This window comes from Ambystoma mexicanum, chromosome 8, assembly GCF_040938575.1.
Source record: "Ambystoma mexicanum isolate Mex_15411 chromosome 8, UKY_AmexF1_1, whole genome shotgun sequence".
NCBI lineage: Eukaryota > Metazoa > Chordata > Amphibia > Caudata > Ambystomatidae > Ambystoma > Ambystoma mexicanum.
The window spans coordinates 215054497-215079738 of record NC_090929.1 but is presented as its reverse complement, the minus strand read 5'-3'; the positions used below and the strand labels follow the sequence as shown (position 1 = coordinate 215079738).

Sequence of the window (25242 nt, the reverse complement as noted above, 5' to 3'; positions counted from 1 at the left end):
AAATGTACACTTCTACATTTTAGTTAACATTCATTAGAACCTGTAGGCATGTTACCTCTATGTCCTTCATACCCAGTTACCAGGGCCAATGCAAACAAACGGTTGGGAGAAAAAAGGAATAGCCACTAAAAGAAATCCTATAACAAACATCCATCGACCTGGGGAGACTGTCCTTGCACATCCTAGGCAACATAGTTTGTGGTTTCCTCTAAGCAGACGTGAGGGGTACACAAACGTAAAGTCTTTTTTCACTCTTTTTGTACCTCCAGTCATTGGTTCCTCCCATTTGTGGCATAACAGAACACAATACATTTTCGATTTGTTAGGCAACTTGAGGTTTAGGAAATACTGAGTTCTTCAGTGTGGGCACTACACTGGCTGTGGCACCTTCTGTGACTGTTCTTGTGCGATATGTAACCCAGATATCACCATGTCTCTTATCAGGGAAAGGGAAGGTAGTAAGGAAACAACTGAGGCCATGCACCAACTGAGGCCTTTTCATGGTGGACATGGGGCTCATCCTGAAAAATTTCCAACATACAATTTACTCTCTGAAATACAATCTACATCTGCCTGGAGCGCACTTTTAAATCAGTGTATCCAAGCACCCCGTGATAGCTCTGCACTGTGGTTGCATGTCTAGTGTGGCTGGGAAATGTTGGCAAAGTGGAAGTCCACGAATAAAATGACATCTTGCATGGTGCCTGCTTAATTAGTGGTCCTCTTCTGACATTTACTATTAGGGCCACTTAAAACATGGCTGCAGTGTCTGGCTCAGTGTGGGCCCACAATTGCAGCTGGTTCTGCAATGAAGCGGATGTCCACATCTTCCACAACCAAGATTTAATAGGTAGACCGAAACACTAAACCGAAATAGATTGGTCTCCTGATGAAGGAGATATGCCTAAACGTAATTCTGACTTTATATACTGCAAACCTAACCAGGAAGTGATGACACTTTACAATGCTTGAGCAGTGACACTTCGAAATCCTTAGATCCAGTGGCAGTATGGAGACCCGGGGTACCCCAAACATGAGCGGATGGTACACCGATATGAGATTCCCTGTCTGGACTACCAGATGCCTGGCTAACAAATAGTAGGTAAACCAGGCAAGTACCATTCCGCGAATCCAAGCCATCCATAGAAAGTGTGATGAGAGAAATTGTTTGAATACCACAAACTTCCAACAGGAATAAGAAGTACCTTTAAGGTCGCTGCTTCAGTACCACTGGAACTGAAACCAAACTGGTAGCCCTTGTAGTGATTAACAGACAGAAAATTATGTGCAGCCTTGACACATTCATGGTAGGCTGTCAAAGGCCTGAACAGTCTGTACTTTCTTTAATCCCAAGAGGGGAAAACAGAAAGGTTAAAGCAAATGATCACAATGGCAAGTTTTACAAACTATTTGATCAAACACATTGAGAGACATAAGTGCACACAGTGGTTAAAATCTAACTATTGTCCATGTTTACTAGTACCACAAGCACTAGTGTGGCTATAGATGCTTTGTATAAAACATATCAGGACAAGGTATTTATGGATAAATGGGCCTATGACAATTTTATTGTAACCTTTGTGGGAGTTGAAATTAATTACACGTGGGGTATCCTTTGGGCCTCTTGGCTCCAGTCCCATGGCATTATCAGGTCACACTTGTTAGGTAGATTTTCATTTTTATGTGAAATTTCCTTCACATGCAAGTCCCCCAGCACATTTTGCTTGACTACTGGAATATTTGTGTCTGCTCCTCTGAGTGATTGGGAATCTTTATCCACACTCAGTCCATTACCCTATCCTTGGGATCCTTTTATACTTTTTTTCCTTCCTTTTTTCTTGGAGTAATACTTTCCTCCAAGTTTTATGGCATTGGTCTTTGACTTTTGCAGACACAGCACTCTGTCGTGTTACTATGAGCCCTTTGGGCTTCCCTTTTTATTTTCTGTTAAGGGGGATATACAGTTATCCTTCCTCTTTCTTTTGTGAGATCCGCACATCCCACCATATGTGGAGTGCTGAGGGGCTACACCATATTCCCTTTCCCACTGCACATGTAACATTCTGGTTACAGTGACAAGCTAATCTGAATGGCAGATGGCAGGGGTTTAATCCTACCTACTTTCATGCAATTGTTACTCCCAGGCTGTACTCTCAGCCCTGGTAATGCACAGAAGTCACCATTGACCCAAAATGGTGACAGTGTTTTTTCACAAATGCAAGATTGCTTGTCCTTTCTTGGGCCTTCTGCCGTGCAGGGTGGAGAAAGTCCTGGTTTGACTTTTGTGGGATCTGTGAAGTCCGCCAAGGCGCAAGTGTGTCTGTAAGGACAGGGAACCAGGGAGGACTCTGAAACTCTGCTGTCTTCTGTCGTGCCTGCAACCAGTTCCAACTGGGAGAATGGCTGGCCTGAAAGGAGATTTAACAAGGGGGGTCCTGGGAGTCCCTCTGCCAGACATTAGTCCTGGTTACGAGGGACTTACCCAGAGTCTTTAGCTCACTATCTTTCACAGAGAAGAAATATCCCAAACATATCAGTCTTTGTCCTGCCCTGGGGCAGTCCAGCACCGAAATGCGAGGCAATTCTCCTCTGAACAAGAGTACCAACAGAAACCCCAGACACGTGTTTCGGTCTGGTTGGACCTCATCAGTAGGGTGGATCTGTGCCTCTCTAAGAATAGTGAGCAAGGGGTCCACGTCTGGATTCCCCTAGTAACTTAGGGTCTCGTGCAAAAGGGATGTGACCTAGCAGTTCGGGCTGGACTACCCCTTTGGGGGTGGGACCAAGCCTGATTTGCATATGGTTTTTCCCCTTTTGTAATGGCTTGGCAGGCGAAGAACGATGGTCTGGAGGGTTGCCCAGAGCAATGCCAGAGGTCAAGATTTATTCTAAACCTTCCAGCCATCAACTCTTTTGTTTTGCTATTGTCACCCCGAGTGGGAAGGGTATGCCCAGACGTGGGTCCCTTGCCTGCTGGGCCTAGAGACCCAAGCTACTCCTCACTGATGACGCCCAACAAGGCTGAAACATGTCTGGGGATGCTTGTGGTCTCGTGCAAAAGGGATGTGACCTAGCAGTTCGGGCTGGACTACCCCTTTGGGGGTGGGACCAAGCCTGATTTGCATATGGTTTTTCCCCTTTTGTAATGGCTTGGCAGGCGAAGAACGATGGTCTGGAGGGTTGCCCAGAGCAATGCCAGAGGTCAAGATTTATTCTAAACCTTCCAGCCATCAACTCTTTTGTTTTGCTATTGTCACCCCGAGTGGGAAGGGTATGCCCAGACGTGGGTCCCTTGCCTGCTGGGCCTAGAGACCCAAGCTACTCCTCACTGATGACGCCCAACAAGGCTGAAACATGTCTGGGGATGCTTGTGGTCTCGTGCAAAAGGGATGTGACCTAGCAGTTCGGGCTGGACTACCCCTTTGGGGGTGGGACCAAGCCTGATTTGCATATGGTTTTTCCCCTTTTGTAATGGCTTGGCAGGCGAAGAACGATGGTCTGGAGGGTTGCCCAGAGCAATGCCAGAGGTCAAGATTTATTCTAAACCTTCCAGCCATCAACTCTTTTGTTTTGCTATTGTCACCCCGAGTGGGAAGGGTATGCCCAGACGTGGGTCCCTTGCCTGCTGGGCCTAGAGACCCAAGCTACTCCTCACTGATGACGCCCAACAAGGCTGAAACATGTCTGGGGATGCTTGTGGTCTCGTGCAAAAGGGATGTGACCTAGCAGTTCGGGCTGGACTACCCCTTTGGGGGTGGGACCAAGCCTGATTTGCATATGGTTTTTCCCCTTTTGTAATGGCTTGGCAGGCGAAGAACGATGGTCTGGAGGGTTGCCCAGAGCAATGCCAGAGGTCAAGATTTATTCTAAACCTTCCAGCCATCAACTCTTGTTTTGCTATGGCCTGAAAGGAGAGCCATCACCCACAGTTGCAATGGTGCATGGGTGTGGATTAGCTTGGTTCCTGAATAAGAGGCATGGATCCTGAAGCTGAAGACAAGTAGACCACTGGAACATCAGAATCAATGAGGAAGAAGAGAAGACGCCAGCAGCCACTTCCAGTCGACCGTAGATGCCTTCAGAGTAATTTCTGCTTTCCAACCCCTTCTTCGAAGCATCAGGAAAGCCCCGAAAAGGATGATTCTCTCCCTTAAACTGGTGGGTTTAATCAGTCTCAACACAACATGCATTTTGAGCCATCCCACAATGACTGACCATCACGAGCTGCAAACCACCAATAGCCTGGGACCAGTGACCACTGTGCAGTGCATCACCTTCTGAATATCGAATCCTCCTGAATCTTTGGTGGACTCCTTCCGGACCTCCAATCTGACCCTGAGACACTCCCAACTAGACAGAGATGGCTCCTAAAGCATAAGGCCTCTGAAATGATTGCAAAGTATTAATCTGTTTTATGTTCGTCTTATTTCATTTATTTTACCTGAAACAGTTACTACCAAAGTGTTTTACTTACTGTAAATGTTGCATTTATTTATTTTTACAATTGTAGAGTGCACAGAACCGTAGGCATCGAGGCACTGGTTGTGCATGGGGGAGGGAGTGGAGTGGCGAGTAGTGTGAGAGGATGGAAAGGGGGAAGGAGGGTAAGGAGAATATTGCCATTACAGCGATCTCAGACAAGTAGAGAGACAAGGTGTAAGTGATTTCAATCCAGCACTCCAACCAAGTCAATGCCTAGTATGGGATGCCCAATGAAAACCCTTAGTTATATATTTTTATGTCAAAAGTTCTTTTAATTCTGGATCTAGGTTATGGAGTTTGGATCTTCCTGCAGGGTGCTTCGCCAGTGGATCAATTGATGAGTGAAAGTGAGTGTCGTGCCTGTCCTCAGCAGTCCCCATTTATCCATTTTCCCAAGTGGGTGGGGAGGCCGATTGTCTATACCCAACCCTCCAAGGATCTGATAGGTCAGAGAATTCCCCCTCTCCTGATTTGAGAAGGGAACAGTGCATCATGATGTGTCATGTGTGAGAGGGATGCTGCCATTTACAATCTAGGGAAGAACCTCCCCTTTGCTTTTACCCAGAAAATCTATTTTTCCCAAAAAACATATTTTATGCACAACTTGTTAATACATATACACATCACAGATTGCCTAAGGTACATTTCTGTCAAAATCTTATCTTCCTATGATCTTTGGTTCATAAATGACAGTTTTTTGCACTTTTGGTTGGTTACACATTTACAATTTTTTATATATGCACATACCATCTGGGCATATTCCTCTAATTTTTCATGTTGCTAGCATAATCACAATAGCTACAATATTAAACATTTTGTGGTTCAGTCTCTGAATGTCGCACAGATTCCAGATTAGTTTTAAACTGAGTGAATTTTTCATTTTAATAATCTCTAAATTTCATATTTTTGTCAGTTCGGTACAATATTTTATAAGTCTTTTCCTTAAACATATATTAAGTCCAATTTCAAATCCACATTTTCAGTCTGGCCCGCCTCCAAAGCTTGGCTAAGTCAGAGTCACATGGCTTGTCTAACTGCCAGGGAAGTTGTCAGTCACACCCGAATTAGCATTTCCATTCAGTTCAAGGACTCGATTGTCTCCTTCCCAGAGCCACATGCCAGAGTGCCCCTCCCATTTCCTTTCACACTTGCCTGTCATACTCAGCAGAGCACAGGAGAAAATATTGCTTTGTCTAGGGAGGAGGTGTGGAATGTGAAGCTCAGTGTGGGAAACCTCTTGGAAGTTTAGCTGAACCAGGTTACCTTATAGTCCATATTAACATTGTCCCTTGTGCAAAATTACAGTTACAAATTTAAAATAAGCAAAGATATCTTCAATTCCAGTCTTTTACAACATGAAAATCAGTGTGTGGCACCCTATATTGCATTTGATGGAAATCCCTTCTTTGGTACATTTAGCTTTTGAGACACAGTTTCTCCTATCAGATTTAGAGATCGCCAGCGTCTGACAGAGGCGAGTAACGGTATTACACCCATTTATTTTTGACAGATTTCTTTCCAGCAACCAATTTTCAAAAGTGGACTTTGTTCAGATAAATATAATGTCAGCAGAAGTATGTTATGTGGATTCTTGAAGTAGAATGATGTTCAACACCCAAGAGGAGGTTGGATCTTTTGGGTGGTTTGTGAGCAATGATTTTTGCAAATTTGACAACCAAGAAAAAACGGATTTTCACACAGCTCTGTGTTTCTTTTGCAATCAGCCTTGCTCTGTGGGCAGCCAAGTGAGGGGTTTTGGCAGTGGTCTCCTGTGCTACCACTGACATAGGCAAAAGTGGATGGCGGCCTATTTTTCAGATTTTTCCTGCGCACTTCTGGATGATTTTTAGGAAGCAAAATGCACTCCAGCGGCAATTCTGATGTTCCTGATGCAAGCAATGCACAGGAATGTTGCAGGGCCTGCACTAGTGGGTTGAAACATCCCACAAGGTGGAAAAGAAGGTTTGAATGGTAACTGGGAGGCCTTGTGTCAACAGAATAAAATAGTTTGTTGTTTTCGGAAAGTCCAATACAAGTGCTCGTAGCATAGTTGTAGTGTTAGGTTGTTCCACAGTCTTGCAGTGATGGTTGGGAAGCTAAAGCCCCCAGCGCAAGTGCATTTGAACAAGGTAGTACGTCTGTGGCTATAGTTTAGTCTAGTAGGCCTGGACCGGTTGCTCTTGGAGATCCTCTGTGAGAGGCAAGGCGGTGCAGTTAGACAGCGATGCATGATGGAGAGAACTTTGAAGTTGATCTGTTCTCTGATAGGAAGCCAGTGGGCAGTATTTCTAGGGGAAGATAACATGTCACATCTGTAGAGGCTTACTGTGGCTCGTATGGCATTATTTCGGATGGTTTGGAGCTTGTTCAGGTTACGCTCTGGTGTGCCAGTGCGTAAGGAGTTGTAGTAGTTGAGACGAGAGCCAATTACTGCTCTAGCGGTCTTGTGAGGAAATGAAGTGTGTTGTGTTCAGGAGTTTTGTGGTGTATGCAGCATAAGTCGCAATTGCGTTGACCTGGCGGGTTACGCATAGGTTCGAGTCAAGGTAGACCGAGTGTTTTAACAGTAGAGGAGACCGCGATGGGGCAGGCATCAATAGCGATGGTACGATAGGCTGGGTCAAGTTTAGGTAAGCGAGAGGAGGGACCTCCCTGACTCCCAACAATCAGGATCACCATTTTATCATTAAGACGGCATTGGCGAGTGGCCATCCAGGCTTTAATAGTGTCGTAGATGCTGTTGATGTGTCTGGAGTCTTGCTCATAGTTGCCCAGAGGGGGATTAGGATCTGTGCATCATCGGCATAATTTGTATATGAGATGCCCAGAGTTGAGGTGGTCAAAGAGTGGTTTTGTATATATGTTGCACAAAGTTGGCAATACACAGGAGCCTTCTGGGACTACACAGGGAACTGGGTGGGCAGCTGTGCTGCTTGCATAGACCCGGACAGTTCTGTCTGCAAGGAAAGCAGTGATCCATTTTGTGGACTTTGGGATAGGTTTGAAGCTGTGGTAAAATGGTGGCAAAGAGTTTCATGGTTGACAAAGCCAAAAGCTGCTGAAAGGTCAAGCAGTAAGAGGAGAGCAAGGATCCCAGCATCAGAGATGTTCACTAATTTTTGAAGTCCAGGAGGGCAGATTCAGTGCCATGTCTTGGACGGAAGCCCGACTGTCGTGGGCTGAAGATCTTGTGGAGTTCTAGGTAGGTTTTTATCTGAATCTATGCCCCACGGTTTACGATTTCTAGATGTAAAGGGACTATAGTGATGGGCCTGTAGTTGGTAGGAAGTGGGATTGAGGGGGGCTTTTTTAAATGAGGGGTGATCTCCATGCTTCCTTGAGGTTAGGAGAAATAAAGCGGCTGGCAAATGGAGATGATGAATGCAGTGATAGGGATGAGGGCAGAGGCACAGTCTTTGAGAAGAGGAGCTGGACAGGTGTCACCCAAGCAGTGGAAGGGCTTCAAACCAGCAATGAGGGTGGATATTTCAACGTATGTAACAGTAGTGAAGCTAATGGAAGCGTGTGTGGAAGTGGTGGGGTAGAAGGCAGGGAATGACCAGGCACCAATATGTGTGCTTTGGCAAGGATGGATGTTCTCTTGGTTTTGATTTATCCTGGAGGATATTGAATGGCACCAGGTAGTGTCTTTGGTGATGTTGGCAGTGGGTGGGATGGGCGATTCCAGTTCATGCAGCATACAGAAGAGTTCACATGATCGGGCTTTGGAAATCCTATCCGAAACGTAGCTTTGGCTTCAAGAGTGGCATGCTTACAATCCTTAGAGAAGTGGGGAAAATATCATTTGTTGGCCGATATTGGAGGCACATGCCAGATTGTCTCTTGGGTGTGCTTCTTGGCTCGCATGGACTGCAGGTTGGGTGTGAACCAGGAATTGACGTGTGAGGATGGTTTAGCTCTGCGAGGTTTCAGTGGGGCAATGGCATTGATGGCCGACTGGATGGCCATTTTGTAGGTGTCAATCAAATCAGAAGGGCTTGAAGACAGAGCTGCTGGAGCGAGGGTGCCATCGCCTATGAGGAGAGGGAGTAGTCGCTCTTTGGTGAGATTACGCAAACATCTTGTGATAGCAGGTGGAAGAGAGTGGATATTGATAGTGTGGACAGAAGGGGCAGGCATCCTAAAGGCAATGGAATGGTGGTTTGACCATAAATTAGGGGTGATGGTTACGTTAGTTATGTTGCAGTTGAGATCTGCAAGCCAGTCAAGTTATTCTGTATGAATAATAAGGAGGCAAAGGAGTTATAGTACTTACCTTTCTGAAGAAACACCATTTCTGAGTTTGCTCTCATTTCCTGAAAACCATTGTTTTAGGACTCTCCACTGGACCGCCCAGTAATACATTGTAAAGTCATGGAATGCCATACCCCCCACCCCCTAGGTCTTGGAGCCATTCGGAGCCTTGGTCTTCTGTTGTGCCATATAAAGGCTGATGCAATGTGGTTAAGCGTCCTGGGAGGGACTCCCAAAATGGCGGACATGAGGGGAAGATGCGCATGAATGTCTCTCCCTCCGGGCCGCTACAATGAAGATGAATAATAAAGCGGATTACAGTATATGACAATGCAAATCCAGCGGGACTATAGTAGCAGAGTGGAAGACTTCCAGAAGGATTCCACCACGTACTAAGCAGTAAGGATAGACTTTTGAAGCAGAGCGACTTGGCACGGCATTGTGAGCACCTGCCACAGCGTGCTAGGAGAATCCTGCCTCCCCAAACCCAAGGAAGTAAAGCGTGCTTTTGGAGGCAGCTCGCTCAAGACAACAAGCATCCGGACAAGCGGCACCACAGAGAGCAAAGAGGAGGGGGTGGGGGGAGACAGTCAACATACCCGGAGCGATCACTACGGCACCTCAGCAAGACGGGGGCAGAGTCACGCTCTGCTACATCGGAGAGAAGGGAGAGGGCTGGAGAGTGAGGACTCGCTCGGCTGGTGGAAAGAAGCAGGGAGCAGATGCCAGCGACGGGGGGAGGGGGAAGAACTGAACAAGCTGCTCCGCTGCAATTGCATCACGACGTGGGGGCAATCAGTGCGCAGCACGCCTCCTGAAGTGCTGCATCCAAGGCCATCAGACGCCTTCCACATAAGGTAAGGCGTGCTCCCCATCCCCTACATGCCCGGACCAAGAGCAAGACCCGAGTACCTCAGAACACGGCCAGATTGCCACCCAGACCGCCTACTTAGTATTTCGGTTCCCCCTTAAGCAGAGCTCCACAGGGGCACTCTGATATAGGCGGGAGAAACAGGCCAAAATAGATTCCTTCTATACAGTCAAACGGCTGTAGCAAGGGCATAAAGAGAACCCCCTCCTCCAAACATTTGCAGCAAAACAGAAGGAATACGCTCGGAGGGCAAACACAGCAAAATGTGGACAAACATTGGGGGAAAGACATAAATGAAGGGAAGCTGGCTAGGCCCATAAAGGAAGCCAACAAAGAACTGGGAAGGACTTTCACACCCTAACCAAGAACAGCGGTCCAAAGCCTTACCACAGACTTTGCGCAGCCACACCAGCGAAGGTGCAAAAAAAGCATGCCGTTGTGTATAGTTACAGGTACGAGTGAGACATAAGAAGGGGGACATCAGACACCCCACGCTGAGGCCCACCCAAGCAAAGTAATGCCCCAGGATAAGGACACAGGGAAGACGCCAGTGCTGGAGGCCCACAGAGTGAGACAGCCCTCCCAAGCCCCTAGGAAGTAGAGGTGCTACACTTAAAATGATGGCTCAAGTGCATAGGCACCCCACAGAGCAAAATAACTGACACCCTCAGAAAAGAAGCACCATCTCACCTTCAGCGCTGCAGAGAACACTGAAATCTTTGAGCACTCAAGGGGAATCTTAGCTACTGAGGACAGCACACATGTTCAAATCAAGGGGGAAAGCAGCACAGACCTCGGCACAGACCAGAGTCAGACCTGATACATCTGTGGGGGAACAGAATCTACCACTCAACCGAAAGGGACGAGACAAGGAGACCCTCGAACAAGCATGCACCAGGGCACAACACAGGTGGAGATGGCCATGAAAGAGGACATTCAATCCTGGTTCAAGCAAAAATTCAGGACCAATTCAGAACCTCGGTACACTCAATTCGAAACAATGAAAAAGGAAATGAAGCAGGTGGTACAAGAGATAAAACAGACATAGCAAAACCTGAGGAAAGAACGAACACACTGGAGAGAATAGTGCAAAATGTGGAGGAGGAAACGTAGCAAAATGGAGAAACTCAGGAACTCCTGGCCCGCCTGACGCACAATCTAGAACTCCAATGGGAGGACTTAGAAAACCGCTTCCGGAGATATATCATAAGGATCAATAACATGGTGGAAGACAAGGACCTTTAAAGAATCAGTTTATTCAGAGACATACTCTCCAACAAAGAGGACAAAGACATCATGATAGACTGAATACACTGGGTGGGACGGCGAAGAACTGGTGAACCAGGGACATGCCCCCTGGACGTCCTGGTCACACTCACTTCACACCCCCAGAAGGTGCAGATCCTTCACAAAGCAAGGGCGATGGGTCACATACGAATGAACGGGGTGGAAATACAGCGGTTTCATGACCTGGCGCTGTCGACATTGCAGAAAAGGTTAGATTTGGGCCAAGTAATGCTTGTGGCAAAACAAATCCACTCAAAGTGGACCATCCCTTTCGGGCTACTATTCACTTGGAAGGGGAAAACAGCACAGAATAACCACCTCTGAGGAGGGTATAAAGACCATGAACTTACTGCACCAAGAAGGAGACTCAGAGAAGGGATGATTGGACCAGGCATAGGAGGAGACCCTGGGAATGGAAAATGATACACCAAAAGACAAGGCAACCTAGCAATAAGAAATAGTGTCCTTTTGAAAAGGAAGTCGAATATGGAAGAAAACGTAGACTTTCTGTGGGGGCACATAGCAGCAGCCAACCCCTAATGGGGCATGGAGAACTAGAATCCAAACATTAAGTGGCAGCCGGTGGTGGGGGAGGATAATCCTGGTGCCATCTGATGGAATCTAAGTGGGGTTTAGGAACCCCCCCAAAGTTATCCCTGAGCACTATGAGGGCCTGATGCAGAGGGCAGCACGCCCGAGCAGCCATAGGATCCAAGGCCCTCCTCAGGGCAGTTATAGGGGCGGGAGGGGGGACATGCAAGTTGGGCGTTGCATAGAGTGGGGTGGGGGGGAAGAGACATAGGAGTGGACAAACCAGAAGTGTTAACTAAGAGTTGAAAAGGGGACTTGAGGTAAACGGGAGGGGAGCGACACAAAATTAAGGGGAGGGACTAAATTTTTGACATTCAACGTACGGGGGCTGAACACCCAGGTAAAAGGGGAAAAAGATAGAACACTTCCTCCATAAGGGGAAATTTGACATCTCAATGCTGCAAGAGACGCACATAAGGGAGAAAGACAATGGGAAAGCCTACCTGAGAGGCTACAACCAGATTATACAAGCCATTGCCCAAGAGAAAAAGGCAGGGTATTGCTAGCATTTCATACCACCCTAAAGATACAAATACAAAACACGTAATCTGACAAACATGGGAGGTTCCTATTCGCAAAAGCACAAATAGAGGGGCGTCTTCTTACACTAGCAGCAATATATGCCCCCAACACGTGAAAGGATGGCTTGAAAGGATGGATGAAACCAGAATGTATCTGGACAGACTCCTGCAGAAGTAGGCTGGAATAGGGGTGAGGGCGTTGGGGGGAGATGCACTTGATAAATTGTAAAGATTCGCCACAGGGGAGGTGGTAATGGGAGGCGACATTAACCTAGCATGGCACCTTAACAAACGGATCAGGCGCCAGAATGCAGGGACAAGGGGCTCGTTCAAAAGCTCTATGCAAGAAAATTTACACACTCGCTGGTGGATGCATGGCGGGGGACCATGGGGCAACAAAAGGGATGCACTCATTTCTCAGAGGTACATAATTCGATGTCCTGGATAGACTACATCTGGGTATCGACAGGGTTTATGGGCAAAATCCAGCAGACAGAAATCGTAACAATCTCATCAGACCACGCTCCTCTCCGGGTGGAACAGACACACACAATGGAGATGAGGGCTCTGGCGGTGGAAACTACCACGTGACATTCTCCTCGATCCCGTCCTGGGGAATTCGATTAGGTCTAGTATTATCGAGTACTTCACTCAAAATAATTCGGCGGAGATGTCAAGGGAGTCTCTATGGGAAGCCTATAAAGCAGTCACGAGGGGGCAGTTTATAGCACTCAAGGCGACAAGAGTCCAACAGAGATGCCAATGGGAATCAGACTTAAAGCGATGGGTAGAAATAGTACAGAAACCCCTGACCAAGCTGAAGAAAGCATTGAGATGTGCAGGGCCAATTTGAAAACCTTTGCAGTAAGAGGGCAGAGAAACCCCTTCTCCACTTGAAACACTGGTATTACACCAAGGCTAATAAAGCAGATAAACTCCTAGTGATGCAGCTAAAAGTGATACAAAGCACGCAAACGATAAAAAGGATGATTAATAGTGGGGGCTTGCCCAGACCCGTACAGAAGACATTTGGAACACGTCCAAAGAACTACCAAGCTCTCTACTCATGAGAAAACCCCCTATGTCAGGAGCAAGAGGCATACTTAAACTCCATACCACGTCCGTGCATATTGGAAGCCAAAGGAAACATCTAGATGAGTTAATAACACAGGACTAGGTCAAAAAGTCAATCCTAGATATTCCCGGGAACAAAGCGCTCCGGCACTGACGGTTACACCGCACTCTTTATAAGACATTTATGGATATCTTAGCCTCGATCCTCACAGACCTGTTCAACACATTCATGGAGAGGGGTAATATAACCCCAACAATGAATTAAGCCAAATTACAAATTTTCCACAAACCAGGGAATGACCTGGAATTGCCGGGCTCGTATCGTCCTGATTGCATTAATCATTTTAGATGCAAATTTGTACATGAAAATACTAGCCAACAGATTATCGCAAGTCCTCCTGAAACTAATACATCAGGACCAGTGAAGCTTCAGCCCAAATGGACAAAAACATGACAACATTAGAAGAATAATTCACTTAGTGGAAAAGATAGGGATCGCCCAATCCCAAGCTATACTCCTTTCACTAGTGGAGTGGATGGAATGGCAGGAGTGGATGGAACAGCAGGAGTGGATGGATCGGCCACAGTAGACAGAACAGTGAGAGTGGACTGAACGGACGAGGAATGCCTGACCCTAAACTCCTTACTGATAAGCGAATGGATGCAACAGACGAAATGGATGATCCGACGAAGTGGAATGAACGGACAGAGTAAATAAAACTGATAGAATAGATGGTACAGATGGATTGCTCGATTTCAAGTGCATAACTGATAACCACCATATTACAACACCACGCTTACTCTCTCCTATACACCAACACTCAACTAGAACACAGCGATACTATGACACATTCAGTATAGCTGTTCTCATAATAACACCCGCCGCACACTCCCCATCATCCTAAATAACATCTGCTGAGCACACTGCTAGCTTAAGCGTCTCCTCAGGCCTACTGCAGTCACAAATCAGTCTGGACGTCATCCCTTCAGAATGAACACATATGCCTGACCTCCCAACCGCTACACCTACCGCTAAAAAGCGGCTATCATGCAACTGCCACACCGGCTGCACACATATCCGGTGCACACGCACCTTATGACTCTTTCTCTTACTGACTTCCCGAGGGCGTTCAACCTACCAGCACTTTGAGATCGTACCAATGATACATAAGGCGCTATATAAAAGCCAAGTCACATAACATAAGCTTAGTGTATGTTAAAATAAACAATTATTTCAATAATCTTTAGTGTCTCATTGCTTATTTGGCCTATGTGTATGCTCTATGTTAGGTGTACCTCTCTACATCCCTTTCTCCATCCTAAAATAAGCTGCTCAGCCATTGCTACCAACAAAACTTGTGTGGTTCAGACGTATACTAAGAGTTTGAGCCATGTGTCGCAAGAGTGAGTCTTTTAAAGTCCTACCTAGGGAGTTTTGCAAAAGTCCACCTTAACAATTCTCTTTCAACATTGAAGTGCGTTTACCTTCTGCTGAACTTCTCTTGGGTATTGAGCTGGTTCTTGTTTATGTCCCCGAAGTACTTGTGCTCTTGCTCTGCAACAAAATGAAGTTTGCAGTTGGCTAGCAACATAATTCCAAGCCTTCCACTAGAGCACCTTCAGTCAGGAGCAACTTATATAGATTAAGAGAAAAGCATTAAGAGTATAATATGAGCACAATACCCAAGCCTCCCATAAACAGGGGAAGTGCTCAATCTCTTCTTTATGACCCATCTGGTTTCATCAGAGTTGGGAAATGTATTGTTCCTCTTCATCCACTCTGGGCTTCATCTGAATGGCCCAGTTCACATGCCTCACTTTGGCACTCAATGGGGTATCTTTAGGAAAATGTTTGGCCTTTGAGCCAATTCGAGAAGGGGCTTCAACTATCTGGCAGAAGCTACTGGTTTATTGTAAAAGCTGCCACCCCTTGTGGATTGGTTGTTGCAGAATAGGTACTGCTTGACATTGCAAAGATTGTACCACACAGTACAAGTGTGCCACTGGAACGTTACCCCTTAAGCACTCTTGTGCACACCCTTCTAAAGAAGCCCTTGGCGGATCCTTCCGCTCCCGCAAACTATCGCCTGATCTCTATCCTGGGCAAACTCTTGGAAAAGCTGGTCATCTCCCAGCTTAATCTACATACTGATTCTGTTGGTTGCCTCCATGACCACCAGTCCAGTTTCAGAGCTGCCAGAAGCACAGAAACCTCTCTGCTGAACACTGAAGGCTTGCTCACCAATCTTGAATCTAATCTCCCTTCTGTCCTTCTCCTTGATCTATTCTCTGCTTTTGACACGGTGAACCATGCCATCCTGCTCAATCATCTCCTTGACAACCTTGGTATTACTGATCAGGCCCTGGCCTGGTTTACCTCCTTTCTGATAGACCGATCCCCTCAGGTCCAACTGGGGTTGTCTCTCTTCTATCTCTACTTGTGGTGTTCCCCAGGGGTCTAACCTCTCTCCCCGGCTCTTCAACCACTACCTGGCACCTCTTGCCCACCGCACTGCTACATTCTGCTTTAATTTTCAATGTTATAGGGATGACACTCCAGCTCGCCTCAGCCACCTCTGCTTCTTCTCTCATACCAGACAGACTGGCCACAATTCAGGAATGGTGTGCCACCAATGATATCTGCCTTAATGCCAGTAAGACTGAGATCCTCCCCTCTGGGACGCCCGCTCCCTCCCACTCTCTCTCTCTGGCCGCCCACACCGGGCCCTCTTCCTGCTCCTTCCTGTGAGGCTAAGAACCTTGGGGTCATCTTCAAATCCACGCTCTCCTTCGCTCCTCATCTCTAAGAAGTCAAACTATCAGCTGCATCTCCTCCGAGGTAATCTTCCTTTTCTCACTTTCCCCCAGAGGCTCACTGTCTCCAGAGCTCCGGTCCTCCCTAGGCTGGACTATTGCAAAAGAATCATTCTAGATTTTCCTGCCTCTACTCTTGGACCTTTACAACTTATACAGAACAAGACTGCAAGACTTGTCCTTGGCCTCAAGCTCAGGGATCGTATTTCCAGATCTGAAATCTCTTCATTGGCTCCCTGTGGCTGCAAGGATCAGCTTCAAGATCCTCTGCATTGTCCAAAAGGCTTTCTGGGGTCTGGGATTGCTCTACCTCCAACCTTTCTTTTCCAAAACATCTTCCTTCTCAAGCTCTCCGCTCATCCACTCCAAATCTCTGAGGGTCAGCTGCTTCTCCAAGCAGAGAGTTTGGGGCAGACCTATCTCCTTAGCTGGGGCCTCCCTCTGGAAAAGCCTCCATGCCTCAAACTTGAGCAGAACCACCTCCTGTTCCGGAAGCAACCCAAGACTTTTTTTGTGCTTCTGCTTTCTCTCTTCCTCTCCCCTGCTGATGCACCAGAATGTTCTGCACACTGGTCACCTCGTCACCCTCTGAACTCAGGCCCAGGCGCCTGCATGTCCAGTTGCCCTTGCACTACCTCCGGGCTCCCCAGCGCTTAAGGGTCTGTATCTGCAACCCTACAGTTCCTTCTCTGCACTTATGAGCCACCCACTGGCTGCACTTGTGCGTTAACTGCGCTTACTCCTACCCCTGCCCGCTGGCACGCCACTCCTTCCCTCTTCCCCACACGGGTGCGATGTGAATGACAGTGCCTAGTCAGATCGTCATTTTGTCCTCCCTCGTTTCCCCCTCCTTGTCTTGACGCAGCTAGAAACATTTGTGTACAGGCGCGTTATGAATGCCACATCATATATCATACCCCGTCTTCCCAGGAATATGTTATTTTGTATGTATTGGGTGGAACCCTGTGAGAAATATTTACCCCCCCCCCCTTAATCCAAGTAATTGTTTATGAACTGGTTTCTTGCTCCATTCACTTTTCTTCCTAGTTTTGTGGTTCAGATCATGCACAATCGTGTGTGCTCTCTCAGCCTTACTTGTTTGGTTCCTCAATTGGCAGCAGAATGGAGATCCTAATTCAGTTTGGTTGTCTCTCTTTCGCCCCCTCCCCCAAACCCACCTCATGGTTGTTTCAAGATCTGGGTAATGGATTGGTGGCTGACAGGAAAGGCCAATCTCAATCACTTTAGTGTGGATCCCCACTATGTGTTCCTGCTTGCTATGGGTGTTTCTGGGGGAAAATGAGATACTGATGTGAGCATTCACTTAGAAGTGGGTAATTTCCCTGTTGTAGTCCCAATATGGAGTGCCCTTTACCTGGCAATACTTTGAGACATATTGCATTTGTATGAAACCTCATGCTGCTTCGCACAGTTCCACAATACACAGGACTAATGGCAACCTCCCAGAGAACAGAAGGCAGACTCATTGAAAGGGCATCAATTGCAAAGATGCTGAGGTCTAATTAAGACTGAATTAAATCAAACTATTAAGTACAGCTCAGAAAAACGTTTAATGAATAGCTTACACATCCATTCACAATTCCACAAATTATAAATGAAAGAACCATTACCTTAATGTCATCAAGGAGGAGTGGGAAGCCCATAAAAAAATAAAATAAAATTTTTTTAAAAAAAAGTGCAGCTGCAATAGAACCGCCTCCCACCAAAACATTTTCCAAAGTGGTTCCAAACCAATTAGGGAGAGGTCTTCTCACCTGGTCCACACACAGTTGACTTAATGCCAGTTTCCTCTAGAACCGGTATCCTGTTGATAGCTCCTTCAATGTGCTGGATGAAGACATCCCAGTTCAGATTGAACAAGCCAAATGCAAATTTATCTGAAACCTGCAAGTGGAGAAATAAAAGGACAAAAATTAAAGAAATTCAAGGAAAAGTCACTGAAGAACAGAGCATTCCGTGCCCCCATCATCACTTCAGTTTATGGGCTTCTACAAAATAAGCCTCTATCCCTGGCATAAACCCAAAGTTTGAAGGCACCTAAAGAGTAACCAGTCTAATCTGGCAGTCACTGCTTCGCCTTTGCAGCATGTTTCTTCACAGTGCCTCAGTGGTGATGGTTTCTGGTCTGAAATGAGAGGGGGGTGTATGGGGGTCTTCAGAAGGGGTAGGAATGGAGGAAGGAGGTCAGAAGGGGTGGAATATAGGTATTGACACTGAGGGAGTGAAGGCGGGAGCAGAGAACAAAACAGGAGTTGAGTGGGTAAAGTAGAATGAGTGGTGTAGTAGCAATGGGGGAAGGGGAGATGCCCATGTGGATAAAGAAAACTGGGTGGGTCAAGATCCGCAATGAAGTGGCGATGAAAGGGCAACATGGTACAGACTCAAGCATAAGAAAAACTCAGAATGGCAGTGCCTGAAGATTAGACATCTAAAAAAAGCCTCTTCTGGATGTAGGAATTGAAAAGTATAGCAGCCCAAAACAGATGAATAGAACAATCCAAACGAGCAGAATAACCACTGCACCTCTTTGCAGGGAAAAACAAGGTTTTTGTACATGCAAACAGGATCTCAAAGGTCCCATAGAACCAAACGGACACAGATTCTCTTATCTAAAGATGTGACATCTTTTATAGAAGAGAAACCGCAAACTAACAATACTAGGCAGAGTACAGCATCATCCCAACACCCTCTTTGGCTACCACCTATAGATCATGCTAATGCCCCCTACAGTCCCTCGACAGATTGCCCACATCTACACTACCCCCATTACCCTAGACACGTGGTCTCCTACATCGTCACTGTCAAACCCAGGTATAGGATTGGTGGGTTCTTATCAATAGGTTTGTGAATTTGGGACCATCACATGATGTGCACCCTCCTGTTCCAGAGTTGATCAAAGTAACTTGTTGAGGCCAACCCTGCTTTTGATGAGACAATAGGCTTCCTCATTAACCCAGATGCCATGGCGCACACCAGCTGCACCCAGACCTTGTACTCATTTATTGGCATCGCCTCTGCTCCTCCTGTCCCGTATCACAAGATGTTCCAGGCACAGCTCGCCCCTCATCTCCTCTGAACCCCAGGAATGATGTGGCCAGGGCATCGCTCTTAAGTTGAAATTTTGAGGATTTCTTTGCTTAAATCATGTGTCTACATTTAGTTCATATGGGATGACGGCAATAGTGTTCTAAATCTTTGCCTGACCCGTTATCATAGAGCCTCATGCCCTTTTCTCATGAATTTGTCCTTAAAAGGGGACATCCCTTCCTGCTCTTTTAACAAGTAACATTCTGTTCCCATCACGTCCAGGTTCTGCAGCTGGATATCATTTGTGCTTATCCGAGTACTATGGATGCCTCTGACCTCGGCTTCTTTCCTGGGGAACAGGTTAAGGGATTCATTTTTAGATGTGAACTATCAGGGCCACAGCTCCACACCAAGGCCTGTATTCTCTTATATTCATCAAGTTCTAGGCCTAACATTCCCGCACATCACGCTATCCTGCGCTATTACATCAACTAAACGTTGGGCCTATAATTCTGTTCTATGACCTCTGCAAACCACAACATGAATACCTGTGTTGCTATACGTAAGTATCTAATAAGTGTCAAACCTAACGAATACAATGCATGTGCTGTCCACAGCAGACCCTTCACTCTACTCCCACAATGTTGCTCGCCAATAGGTTTTTCTCGACCTGAACTTCTTTGCCTGACTGCGATGTTGTACATGCATCCCAACAGATTGAATCGCATTAGAAGCATGTGTTCAAAGATGATTGAAACACAATCTAGGAGTTCCTATTACAGTCTTGGAAATCTCACCATTTTGAATGGCAATTTACCTGCAATGCCTGTTGTGCATATTAATAAATAAATCAGGCCATTCCGGGGCAAGTAAGGAGCTGATCACAGCATATATATGCATGGAAGTATTTCTGCTGGCTCTCGAATAAGGACCCATACAGTGACAACAGTTAACTATAAATCACTGAACAGTTAAGGGAGCAATTCTATATAGCCGTATGTGAATTTGATTTAATAACAATTCTTTACTTTATGTCCTATATATAGAATTTTCTAAAGATGTCTGTGCAGATTCAACTACCCCTTTCAGCAGGGGAGTTGCTAGGTCGGGAAAAGACCCGGGGCTACGCTGATGTCAGAACTGTTGGGACTGGGGGCTAGCTAGTCTTTTGGCTGTAGCTCCTGAGATTCTATCCGGGGCTACAACCAAAAGATCAGGGGCTATAGCCCTCTTAGTCCCCCCCCTAGCAACGCCCCTGCCCTTCAGTCTAAACTCTAAAAATCTGCATTGAAAGTGGAAAAATGTTCTCCTGAAGCAAGGATGGAAGCCTGTGAATCCCAATTCGGTGAAGGAGGTTTCGCCCATTTTATCCTCACATCAAAATCCATAGGCTGTCCAACTACGCACGTGGAACTCTCCAAACGTCCTTCCACCTTGCAAAGGGTCACGCTCAGGCTTGACTAAGGATCAGTCTCTTCTATAGGAACCAAGGAAATGTTTCATTGAGATACATGCAAGTAGAGACGTAGGGTGAGACCGAGGGTGACAGATTCAATGAGAGCATGCGCGGCCAGATGATAGGGGGGTGAAACGAGGGCAAGCGGAGGCTGGATGAGAACAGGCGGGTGAGGGGAGGATGTGAGAGCATGTACCATACTGCACTGCCAAAGAGAATAGAGCCACAATGTACTAAAAGGAGAGAGAGAGAGACTGCATAGACACAGGGAGAGAACGACTGCACTAGACCACACCGCCACAGAGGGTACACCTGCCAATGCAACCCTTACCCACAGAGAAAAATAGAGTATTGAGGGAGAACGGGGGGGGGGGGGAGAGAAGAGGGCGAGAGAGGTGTACGATACCCATAGTAAAGCTAGTGGTCCATATGAAGCAAGGTGGAATTTGGTACGCTTTGAATGACAGTGGCCTCCTTCTAGCAGATAGAAATGAGGGGACAAAAATGCATAACAAATAAAATCTCTGGTTACAATTTGTATACTGCAGCACTAAATGTGTTATAAATTGCAATAAGGTACATCATGTGCCCTAAAAGCAACATCAAGAAAGTTAATTCATCCAAGAGGAGTATTTTGTTCACCTTTGTGCTGCGAACACGAGTGGGAAATAAAAAAAAAAAAAAAAAACACTTCTCGTCTTGAGTTTTGTGTTCATTTTCTTGATGCAGAATAAGGGCCCATGCTGTACTTCATTGCACATTTAGTGCTGGAATACAACATGTATAACCTGAAAAGAGATTTAATTTAATCTACGTGTGTGCCCTCACTACTATCTGCTAGAGGGAAACACTTTCAACTTTCAGAGCATGGCAGATTGCACCATGGATGAATGAGGCCAATTGCCAGAAGCAAGATGCCAATTGCCAGAAGGAAATTGCTTGTCAGAGAAAAGAGGACAGGGCTCAAGAGATCCTGTAGACTGCTTTGCGATGGGCAGAGTGTGGATATGGACAGGAGAGTCCACAAAGTCAAGTGAGCAAGGAAACGTCCTTGCCCATAGTCAAAATGGAGGACGTCGGCACTAGCAAAGAGGGAGAGAGCCAAAATCAACCAGGAAAATAATGAGAAGAGGGGATGCCATGGAAAATGCCAATAAAGATACTCTGGGTTCTCATCACTGGAGACGGGGAGAAGACATCCAAGTGAGAGACAACTGGCAAGGTGAAGCCAGAGAGAAGCGGCCGTAGCTGCAGCGAGAGATAAGGCAACACCAGGTGAAAGCAAAAAGCAGAGCCTGTGGGGGAAGAGAAGCCAAACAGCAGTACCATCAATCGTTCCCTCTGGAGACAGACAGCAGGCAATGGATGGAGAGGCAAAACACGAAGGGACCTGCATGGAGCAAGCAACCAAGAGAATCCAGTTCTGGAGAAAATAAATATGTAGCAGATTAATTCTGGGAATCCCAAACTCCCAATACCTCTAAAGGAGAGTGCAAGAGTCGGGAATGCAACTCGGACACAAGCCAGCCATGTTTTTGGTGAAAGACATTTATTGGAGAAAAAAATAAAAATGCCTAAACCAAAAACGAAGGATCTGTGTCAGTATGTCAAAGCCAATAATGTCCTGTTCCCAAAGTTCTAGTCTGACCCTCACACTAAAACTAAACTCCAAGGTGAAACGGGAAATGTCTTTAACCTTGAGGGGTTTAGAAAAGTGTTCATAAATGAAGAATAAGTGGCTCCAACACTAGTTCTTTCAGCAAAAAGGTCCTTGTTCCAGAGAGCGATTCCTGTCCCCTAGATTCCTCTTTGCTCTCCGAAGTTTAATATGCAACAGTTCTTTGTGCCTTTCTAGGTTCACAGCAATTGACGTACAAACTTGTTTGACTTTGTAACTGTATTTTCAAAACACATGGTATGCTTTTCTGCCAGGCCTTTACTTCTCGTCTCCAGGTTCACTCACAACCCTATTTTCTAGTCCCGATATTCCCCCTCCAAGGACTTTCATTTCAATCAATACAATCCTTTCTTCAGTTCTGATGGTTCTTCTCAGGACCTCTTTATTGCACACGTTTATCTGCCTTGTCTATTCTTCCACCAGGATTTCCTGCTTTCAGACACTTGGGATTGCCTGGTACATTCTCCAGCTATGGGTTCTTGTATTCACATACTTGTGATTGCCTGGTGTACACACCTGCCAGGACTTCTCATGTTCTTACTTCTTTTGTCAAGCTGTCCTCTGGTTAAATTATCTGGTCTGGGTTACCCCTATATGTACAGAATGTGTATCCTTTTGCTAGAAAGGAGTTTAACTGCTGCGAGGAAGGCATGATAACAACCGCTGACACAGACAATAGATGCAAGTTTCAAAAACCTTTATTTTATGTTTTAGTAAGGCTGGGAGAATTTATAACTGGCCCCCAATCTCTAGAATGGGAGTAGTCTCTGCCATTAAACCAGAATAAACAAGTCCAAGTCAGTCTAGTAAAAATACAAAAGCCTATACTAAAACACCCAACCTTGCCCTCCTTCTTAGATGACAACTCTGTGAAGGGAATATATAAAGAAAAAAATAAACAGGTCAGGCTTGGGCTTCAAGCTTTTGACAGTTCAAATTCTTGAGTTTCTCTAACAGTCAACCAGAGAAAAGTCTCCATCTGCTTCCTTCTCGCGACTGCTTCTTCTTGGTGGTTTCGTTTCTTGCAACTTCCACTTCACACGTCTGATTTTTTTTACAGACTGTGGTAAATAAAACACTGCTCGGTCATCAGAAAATGGCCAGGAGTCTCCAACCAGCTCCTGGCATTCCCACAGTGTGTCCTTCATTTGCAGACTCTTCCTTCTTCGTTGATGAGTCGCCTGGCTCTACCATGCTGGTAATTGCCTTTTGGTTTCTTCACCTGAACAGAGGGAATCAGCTCTCTCCCACCAGCAGCAGACTTTGCTTCCCTGCTTCAGCAGAGTTTTAAACTTCCCGGGCGCAGTTGTATGCGAGCAACCACTAAAGCACTCACTGGGTTTGTAGCCTCACTTGCTCTGCACTGCTCTTCCTCGTCCCAGTAGATTGTGATAGAACTTCATTGTGGAAGGTTATGTTGGGTCCCCCTCCTGGCCTTAGCATTTGCCATGGTTGTGAATCAAGGGGGTCAGTGTCTCCTCGAGCCAGTGGATGATGGGCCTGCGCAGGGGTGGGGAGTATCCCATAATCACTCCCCTGGTTCCCAGAGTATGGCAGGGAAAGTCAGAACTTCCATGAATGCATTCCCTCCCCAACTGAATGCCTTAAGTGCTCTCTAGGCAGAGTCAAGGGCCTAGTAAGGGAGAAGAAACACTTTGGTTCATCAGGAGTACATTTCATTATTATGATAAAATTTGGTAAGCACAAAGTTCTTGAACTGTCTCAACAGAGGGCATTTTCAACCTCTGGGGATATGCTCCATTAGTTTTAAGACAATGTTACAAGTATGGTACTCTAGCAGTCGATTCCCCCACGTAAGATACATGCTATTATTTTGTCTCCTAGCCATGTGTTTAGTCTGTGTAGAATGTGGCAAACTCCCCATTAAATAACATCTTCACCTTCAGAGGATTCAGAAAGCATCCCACAAGCTTTTCCAGATTGTCAAGTGCACTGGAGAATGGGGGGCCTACACAAGCAGCCGTAAAATGCCAGGTCTTGCACACTAGCTTCAAATTTAGGTAAGATGCACAGTCCCAGAAGAGTAAGGAAATACCATGAAGCAAATACTTTTATTTTTTATTTGTGTTTAAACCAGGAGACTTTTCACAATTTGCAATAGAAAATACATAGCTACATAAAATACAATAAGTATAAAAATACATATAGAAGTATGCATAAGAAAAGAAAGAAGGGAAACGGAGTAAAATGGACAATTTAAAGACAACACAAGAGGATATGCAATCAATGCATCCTGAACTGGAGAGGTGCCACTGCCTCATCAGTAAGTTCATCACATACTCATTGAGGTCAGTAGCGCCCCCACCCCCCCCCCCCAACTATTAAAAAATGATGGATTCAAGTTCAGTCAACATTCTGATTACTTCCAATGATAAAAATGATCCCCCACACGGCAGACGGTCTATTCCAAAATTCACCTGTGTCCAACCAGTCAACATTATGTACAAAACGAAAGAAACTTTTCACCCTTTTCTCCTTTGTGGCCACACATTAGATGTTTCCCACTTTGTTGTAAATCAAGCTCACGCAGGTTGCACAAGTCTTCCAACACACTTCCTTTGTTCCCAATTCTCTGCAATGCTCTCATATTAAAAAGGTTCAAAAGGAAAACCTCAAGGATTCCCCCCCACCACTTGGAATCTGGAAAATGCCTAAGAGGGTATCTAACAAAATCTCTATCGCAAATGGAAACATTTTTGAAAAACTTCATATCTGAGAACTGTTCTTTGGTTGTGATCCAATCATTCTACTGCTATTTTATGCACTGTGCATTGATGTCTAGCAAGGTCCCCATATAGGTATTGATACATGTATAAGGGCCTTTTCCCCATTTGGAGACTGTGGTGTTACACACTTTATTTTACACCTTAGTCAGTTTTATTTTACTTCTACTGATCACTGACAGAAACGTTTGCAAAAGCACTGTGCTCTCATTCTTCTGTTTCAGCATGTGTACACACTCCCTTCCAACATGGCCGCCCCTGTTCCCTCGTGTTGGTAGCAGTTGTTACCATCGACATAGTTGAGGGACTGTTGGTGGTGTATTTATCACTGTCCTACCCTCTCCCCCTCACGTGATCAAGCGCTCAGTATAGCGCGAAACGCGTTGTTTGCAGGCTGCTTAACTTAGGCGTCCTGCTGTTCT

At 45.9% G+C, this 25242-nt stretch overlaps 1 protein-coding gene across 5 annotated transcripts in view; it reads right to left on the bottom strand.

Moving 5' to 3' along the window:
• SARDH (sarcosine dehydrogenase) overlaps positions 1 to 25242 on the bottom strand; it is a 1294294-nt gene that overhangs the window by 977045 nt on the left and 292007 nt on the right. For all 5 annotated transcript variants that reach the window (XM_069609627.1, XM_069609628.1, XM_069609625.1 and 2 more), the window contains exon 8: positions 17670 to 17799. In XM_069609627.1, the coding sequence (XP_069465728.1) occupies positions 17670 to 17799 (130 nt within the window). The remainder of the gene's footprint in view (positions 1 to 17669; positions 17800 to 25242) is intronic.